The 8,137-nt window shown below is 44.9% G+C and overlaps 1 protein-coding gene across 1 annotated transcript; it reads left to right on the forward strand.

Moving 5' to 3' along the window:
• The first annotated feature begins 952 nt into the window (after window positions 1-952).
• Window positions 953-4,285, forward strand: LOC147602969 (serine/threonine-protein kinase-like protein CR4). Its single transcript, XM_086797290.1, has one exon. The coding sequence runs from the start codon at window positions 1,395-1,397 to the stop codon at window positions 3,939-3,941; it is 2,547 nt and encodes an 848-aa protein (XP_086653416.1). The 5' UTR covers window positions 953-1,394; the 3' UTR covers window positions 3,942-4,285.
• The last annotated feature ends 3,852 nt before the right edge of the window (window positions 4,286-8,137 follow it).

The following is an 8,137-nucleotide window of genomic DNA, read 5'->3' on the forward strand; positions in this document are numbered from 1 at the left end:
GGTGGAGCTGAGCTTTTAGGGAAAAATTACATGGAATCCCCAAAATCAAGGAAGGTACCCATGCTCATGGATGAGGAATCTTAGATTCCCGGCATAAGAGTGTAAATCCCCTAAGCTTTTTCAAATGTTTTTTAATCTTTGTATAATTTTTGACAAGCATTTTGATATTTAAAGGCCTAATGCCTAAAAAGGGGCATGAATGATGCAATAAAAAAGCAAGCCTTATGGGGACAATGGTAGTTGATGTACTCCATCATGTTAGAAAAAGAAATGGATTGAAGAGTTTTTGATTTTGAAATTTATGGGTAGCGGTCGCATAAAGTGTACAATGAAAGGGGCTGGTCATATTCCGCACTATGTGTCAACAAAGCATGCACACATATACACACATGCAAACTACCAATAGAATCCCCACAACCAGGCTTGATTTTTGACAGGCCTTCAAAATTGACGAGTTTGGTGAAATACAGCAAGTTTGTTTGTACTTAAGTGCGATTTCCTACGTGCACTGCATAATTTTGCGAGTGTGTTACGGCCAAAATGTTGCGTGATGCCTCTCAAAAAGCAACTATGTCCAAGTCCCAACACAGAGGACGGTTTAGATTCGTCCTCCCTCTCACTCCAGAGGAAAGGGGTGAAGAGTATGTGTGTTGAATTAAAATGTTAATGCAAGGATTAAAAAAAACTATAAGAGTAAGAAAAAAGTGGGGGTAAAAGAAAGCTACAAGGGGAGGCAGAAAGATTGGCGCCCGTCAATCTGTCTGTGGAAGACAGCTGTTGCGGAAGACCTCGCATCAGCTTTTCCCCTTCTCTCTCTCTGTTACAAACTGTCACAGACCCTCTGTGTTCCCCTATTTCACAGTGTACACTGTACTCTCTCTCTCTCTCTCTCTCTCCCCCTCCCCTTCTCACACCACTTTGTCCCGTCTCTTTCACACACTACACTCTCCCCTCTCTTTTTCTCTCCTCTCTCTCACACACACAGCTTCCTCTCTCCCTCACACTCAGTCCCCGTCCCCCCCTCTCTCTCTCTAACACAAACACACACACACACTCTCTCTCTCTTTCTGTCGCACTCTACACCCATACTCACACGCTTTCTTTCTCGTCTGGTTACTTTCCTATTGACCACGTATTAGGGTTTTCCCCCACCCCCTGCCCATCGTCCCTATGGCCTTTGTACCGAACTTCTCCATGGACGCTAGAGCCCTATGTTGACGCCTGCTGCTGTGGTAGCCTCAGGTTAGCCTCGACGCGGCATGACCACACATCACCTTTTATGTTCCGGTTTCGCACTCAGTTGAGCATTTTGGCGCAGAGCAAAGGGCCACGCCATAGAGTGGGAGCTTCCATACAATGCTCTTCAGACAACCTTAGGTGAAGAAGAAGACTTGATGGCACGGAGAGACTGTCTGCGGAGCTATGCAGTTTCACTGCTCCCCCTGGTCCTCTTGCTCTCAGCCGTGGCAGAGGTCGAAGCTCTGGGGTCCATGTCTTCTGCTTCTGCCGCCTACGGTGCGAACGGACCTGCCTTCTGCGGGCTCCGCAGCTCCGATGATAGTGGTTCTGGTGGTGTGGAGTGCTTCGGAAGCGATGCGGCCTCTGTGTATGGAGCCCCCCTTCGCCTTGCCCTCTCTGGGCTAACGGCCGGGGATGGCTTCGTCTGTGGACTCACCGTCTCTTCTCAGTTGCCCTACTGCTGGGGCAACAACATCTACGTGCAACAAGGAACGCCCACCTCCAGAGGCCCTAACATTACCTACTCTGAGATCTGTGCTGGGGACAACCATCTTTGTGCCCTCAGGCTCTCCCAACAGTATGATGAGGCTGTGGACTGCTGGGGCTACAACATGACCGGCTCCTTTGTTAAAGGGGCTTCCTTGGTCTCCATCACGGCCGGTTCTTTGTTCACTTGTGGGTTATTTGCTTCCAACAGGACGGCTGTGTGCTGGGGGGACGAGACCGGAAGTCAGGTGATAAGCGAGGCTCCCCAAAAGGTGAGATTCCAGTCCGTGGCTGCAGGAGGCTACCATGTCTGCGGTATTCTGCAGGGCAGTGGAGGCACATTGTGCTGGGGCAGGGTGCTGCAAGCTCAGAATGGGTTTCCAGGCAAAGCCCTCTTCACTTCCCTGGTGGGAGGCAAGTTCCATGCTTGCGGTCTACTGGCATCTCAGCAAACTCCATCTTGTTGGGGTTTGATCGATCCTCCCAATAGCACTCCACCCCCTTCGTCTTCTCGCTTCTCGGTTATGGTGGCGGGGGATTACTACACATGTGGCATCCCATCCAACAGTTGGCAGCCTCTGTGCTGGGGCTCTCAATTCCCTGCCAGCCTCCCCACCACTGCTTTGCCTCCCGCCAGTTGCTCTCACTGCACCACCTCCTCCACTAACTGCCCAGCTGCCTGCCTGCAAAACTACCATAATTCGGGATCAATTCAGACCCCCATTATCATTGGTGAGCTAGCTATTGCAGTTGTGGTAGTGGGCTGTGTCTTGGCCACGGCTATTTTCCTTGTCAAGTATAAGCTCGCCAAACTTGCAGCCGCTGCCTCCAATGGCAGCATGTCAGGATCCATTAAGAAACAGAAGGGTATCTCCGGTAACAAAAAAGGGTCTTTTAGCTCTTCCTTTCGTAAAGAGAAGGTGGGGCCCGAGCTGGAAGAACCCAAGATGTCCCGCGCAGAGGTCTTCAGCTACCAGGAGTTAGAGCAAGCTACTGGCGGGTTCGGGAAGGAATATGAGGTGGGCAAGGGGAGCTTCTCCTGTGTTTTCAGAGGAGTGCTCGGTGATGGCCGCATGGTAGCAGTGAAGCGAGCTGCAGCAGTGCCTAGCCAGCAGCACAAGGATTCCAATGAGTTTCGCAATGAACTTGACCTTCTATCCAGGCTGAACCATGCCCACCTGCTCACTCTACTAGGCTTTTGTGATGATAGAGAAGAGAGGCTTCTGGTGTATGAGTTTATGGCCAATGGGACCCTGCATGAGCAACTCCATGGCAAGGAGAACAAGTCCCAGCTAGGCTGGGTGAGGCGGGTGACTATTGCAGTGCAGGCAGCTCGTGGATTGGAATACTTGCATGGCTATGCTTGTCCTCCGGTGATTCACAGAGACATAAAGTCGTCAAACATTCTTCTCGATGATGAATGGAATGCCAGGGTGTCAGACTTTGGCCTCTCTTTGCTTGGTCCGATGGACAGCGACTTGCCCCTGTCAGAGCTTCCTGCAGGCACCTTGGGGTACTTGGATCCTGAGTATTACAGGCTGCATTATCTGACCACCAAAAGTGATGTCTATAGCTTTGGGGTGTTGCTGTTAGAGATTCTCAGTGGGCGCAAGGCCATTGATATGCAATATGATGAGGGCAACATAGTGGAATGGGCAGTCCCCTTAATCAAGGATGGGCAGGTGCTGTGTGTGCTGGATCCGAGTCTGGAGGCACCCCCAAACCTTGAGGCTGTGCACAAGATTGCCAGAGCAGCTGCCCGCTGTGTGAAAATGAGGGGTAAGGACCGTCCTTCCATGGATAAGGTCACCACTTCTTTGGAAAGGGCACTTGCTATGCTGATGGGCACTTACTCTGATGCGCAACCCTTTCTGCCCTCTGAGGTTGTTCTGGGCAGCAATCGCCTGCACAGGAAATCATCGCAAAAGTCGTCATGCAGGTCCACCTTTGATGTTGACTCCTCTGAGACCACTGAGGAGCACCGTGATCACAGGCACCCCTCCTCTGTCACTTTTCCAAGCATCAATTCCTCACAGAGGAGGCGCTCCCTATCTGATAATGAAGTAGGTGGGGCTTTTGACATCGTTATACCAATTGCTAACCATGATGCAGAGCAGCAGCAGCAGCTTCTCACTCATGATGCTCTTTTACAGAACAAATCTGAGATTTACCCGGCTTCCCCTCAAGAACAATTATTTCTGAATTCTAATTTTTGAGCAGTTGATCTTTTACATGTGTACTGTGGTTGTTTCCAGAGAGCAGCCATTTCTACTGGTTGTTTTACTCTGCTACCAAAAATTGGAGTTCCTCTGAAATGGATATGTCTCTTCAAAGCTCTTAGTACTTTTGTGTCTTTGCCCATGCACAAGGGGTGCGGCTGGTCTCTTGTGTAGTGAAGGATACAGTCTTATGTGCCTGCAACCACCCTTTGTATTGAGGAAGGTCATTGTTGGAAGCTTCGCTGCAGGCCACATTATCACCTCAGCTCCAAGTTCTGTCAAACTGGCTAATTTTGCTCCTACTACTAACTCATATTCATAATGACAAACTTTCATCCAAATCCCTGTGTCTAGTTGGTCCCTAGCTGCTTCCCACCTGGGGAGGACCCTAAAATTGGTTTTCTCGCCTCATGTTTGAATTAGTGCATTGCTTGCTAGCATGAAGTGGGTGGGGATCTCAACCACTGGCTCCTTTAGTAGGGTTTTTCTTTATTGGTTGGTGTGCCGCTCAGGCTGTGTACTGCAAGACGGATGAGAGCATATGCAAATTTGAGGCAACCAAAACAAAGTGTTCATGGTGGGTGCCATAATGTGCTGGTCTGGGCAGGTTTGTAAGGGTGCTAGCAGAGTAGAACACACTTGTACCTATGTGCTAGGGTTTTCAGAGACAGAAAGAAGAGGGAATCAACACACACACAGTATTACAACTGAACAAAAGATGACTGAGAATGAAGACGTCTGGTCTAAAGCCCCCACACACTGCTGTAGATCTCCCTGACCAGCCTGTACTGCACAGAGACACGCTCTGTAGTCTTTCATCGCTGAGAGGAATGCACATGATCATATGACGAATTGCTGCGCGCGTGTAAAAGAGCACGATTTTTGTGATTAAAATGGCTATATGTAGCACTGCTATTGGTGAAGGGTCTCAGATTTGATGGCGGGTGGACATCCCTCCTCCTCTTTCACAAGCTTGTCATGCGTGACTCTAGACTAGTAGCCTAGCATCTCCTTAGGCCTTTTGGATTTGATCGTATCTCCGATCATGGGCGATCAAATAGTCACCCCAAAAAAAAAAAAGAGTTCGATCATGGGCGATCAAATAGTTAAAAAAAAAAGGTAAAAAGTTTTTCCGAGTTGACCAAGACATGGGGTATGCTCGATCACTTATCTACAAGCCTCCTACCTCAAGTCCTATTTTCGAGTGTCCACTTGCTATTTTTAGCTAGGCATGATTGGCGTGCCAAACTTAGGCAACTTCTAATTTCAGCATATGGAGGTTATACTTGGCTAGTACTAAGTCCTAGTATCATCATACAAAAGGTCAAAATTGGAAAAGAGTTATTGAGATGTGAGAAACTGTTGTGTGGACAACTTTTTTGCCAAGCGTCGGCAACTCCTCTAGGCAGGGTCTCCTTGTGACGCTCGTAACTTTTGAATTGTGAGTCTAATTGGGGAGTTCAAATAGTCAAAATCTATCTGCAGATCATAAGCTTTCCATGATGCAAGTTTTTTAGCATTCTGAGTTGGACAACAAAATCTAGGGACGTGCAACTTTCACTTGTTACTATCGATTACAACCTCGATTGCATTCCTACCCAGTCAATACCTAACATATCACTATGTGTGTTGGAATGCTTAAATAAGCTGTAACGAAGACAAAAACATGCAACTAACAAGGTTTAGGATTTACTTCATGGTGTTGCCATTGATCCTATCCTAGCTTTAATCTAATAGATAAGCTTCTTCGACGCGCTTGAAAATAGTTTCAAACATGCACATACTCTTCATACAGTCTATAATATCCAAATGGGACCCAGACAAGGCCATGCTCATTCAATGCATAAATGCCTTTACATTGGATGATTTTAGTTGGTCTCAGTCCAAATCCCTATTGCCCATCACCCCCTTGCTGTTTAATGGAATGCCGGTACATGTGGCCATCTCTCTCTCCCGAGGAGTGGGCTCGCGACCATAGTCATCTTCCGACTTCCCTCAACACGTTTGCAAGGATATGTAAAATCAAAAGAATAGCTAGATTAAGATAGATGAAAAATATGACACTGTGCTTGTGGACTTCTTGATGAGGACTCACAAAAGTGAGCACAATGGGTATGTTGTGAAATTAGTGCATGCAAGTGGTGATGAGTTTAAGGGATTTGAAATCTTACCAAAGTAACCACCACACTACTCACCTCAATGGTTTGGAGAATAGCGAAAGCTTGCAACAAAACTAGATATTGGCCTCTTTCCTTACCCCCAATGCTCATCCTTATTGTAATACTTATCAGCTTAAGTAATGTGCTAGATTAGGCCTAGTAGCACCTCAAAGCACCACTACAAGATCTAGTGTATAAAGCAATGAAAGTGAAGGGAAAAACCCAACTCACTCATACCCAAAAAGATGCAAGCTTTAAGAGAATGGCTAGGATAAACAAAGCTTTCCGGTCTAGAGTTTCATTCACTTTAAAGTTTAGGGGAGAAGAACTTTACCATTCTATTACCTTTTACCACATCGATGTCTCCTCTTGGTCAAATCAATCTTCACACTTAATCTCAATTGTCAATAGGCCCAAGCAAAGAAATGACCAGTCATTATGCATGAATGCAAAGCAAGCAATTGATCCAACATAAGCAATATAAGCACACAACCAAGTAAGACCAATTTCAAGCAAGTGGCAGTCAATCCCTCTTAGTATTGAAGTAAAATTAAGAGGACATGAACATCATGTTACGCCCTGCAATTATGCAAAATATAACAATGAAATGAAATTGTACATATAATGAAAATGCTTAAGCTAAAATGCAATGCATCAATGCAAATCTCATACAACTAGATTACAATTGCACTAATCCTCATTAGAGATCTAAAAATATAAATTTTTATAGTCCCATTTAGCTGAAACTGAATCCATAGGATTGTAAAGCTTGATCTCTTGATTCTAGTGGTGGTATTGGATTTGAATTCCAATCCAGAATCAAGAGTTATGAAGATTTAGTGCTGGCTAGAAAAATGTCAAAATATTGATGATTTGATTGGTGCTTAATTAACCACCAATTAAATCTTGACTAGCTAATTACATTTAAGAATATATCCCTTATCATGCTAATAATTTAATGTACATGCTTAATTTTTTAATTTTTGTATTAATTAATCAAGCTTATTTAAAGAAAACTAGTTTACTATAAATTTTTTTAACAGACAACCAAAATGAGCTTTTTGACTTAAAAATCAACCTATAAAAAGCACACAAAATACATAAATCTAACTATGACATTAACACTAACAACATTAAAACAAACCAAAACAAAATAATCAAGATAAAAAAAACAAATCCCTACTTAAATCCCTGTGTGATCAAACCTTATCCTTTCCTTTTTCCCTTCTTCTCCTCACTGTATCAACATGCAATAAGCATGTAAAGAATAGCTAAAATACTTGGAAAGCTATTGGAACCACCACAATGTGCCTCTTTGATGCCAATGTTAACCCATTTCCTTAATGCTCAAGCAACCAAGCACAAAAGTATTCTACACACACAAACCTGTAGATCAAACTAGACATTAAGAGAACTAGATTAATGTCTCATGGGGATGACGATGCTTATCCATATGGAGCTCCCCAAGGGAGGTCCTTTGACCACTTGATGTAGCTAGCTAGTGTTGTAGCTCCCAGTTCTTGTCACCGAATGATGGACATTCCACCTCACAACAAGAAGCTATGGTGGTGGAGAAGAAAGCCTATAACAAGCACTCACACTCTCCCTCACTCTCACTCACACATTAGAGATAACATAGAGAAAATAAGAGTAGACAAGAGCTCTGAATTCTCACACAAGTGAAGTTTCCACTCTCATTATCTTTTAAAAGCATTGGTCTCCATAGTGTAAATCTCTAATCTAGTGTGTGCTAGACTACTAGTATACACATGAATTTGATGCTAGCATTACACTTAGGTGAGGGAGTCCCTGCCTCTTTACCCATTCATGTGTTCTGTGTTCCTCGTTCGAATGGATAGGAACTGGAACTTGGTTTTGTTGGTGAAGAAGCTTCCTTAGTGGGCCCCTAAGAAGGTGGGACTCCTTCTTGCATTGTGTGTGCTTACTAAGTGTTTTGTGGAATGCTCATCCCTAATGGTACTGTAAAAGAGACATGTCCCAAATACTTAATTGGGGTTGTTGGGATAAACCACG

Source organism: Cibotium barometz, chromosome 65 (assembly GCF_041138505.1).
Source record: "Cibotium barometz isolate CiBa-2024 chromosome 65, ASM4113850v1, whole genome shotgun sequence".
NCBI lineage: Eukaryota > Viridiplantae > Streptophyta > Polypodiopsida > Cyatheales > Cibotiaceae > Cibotium > Cibotium barometz.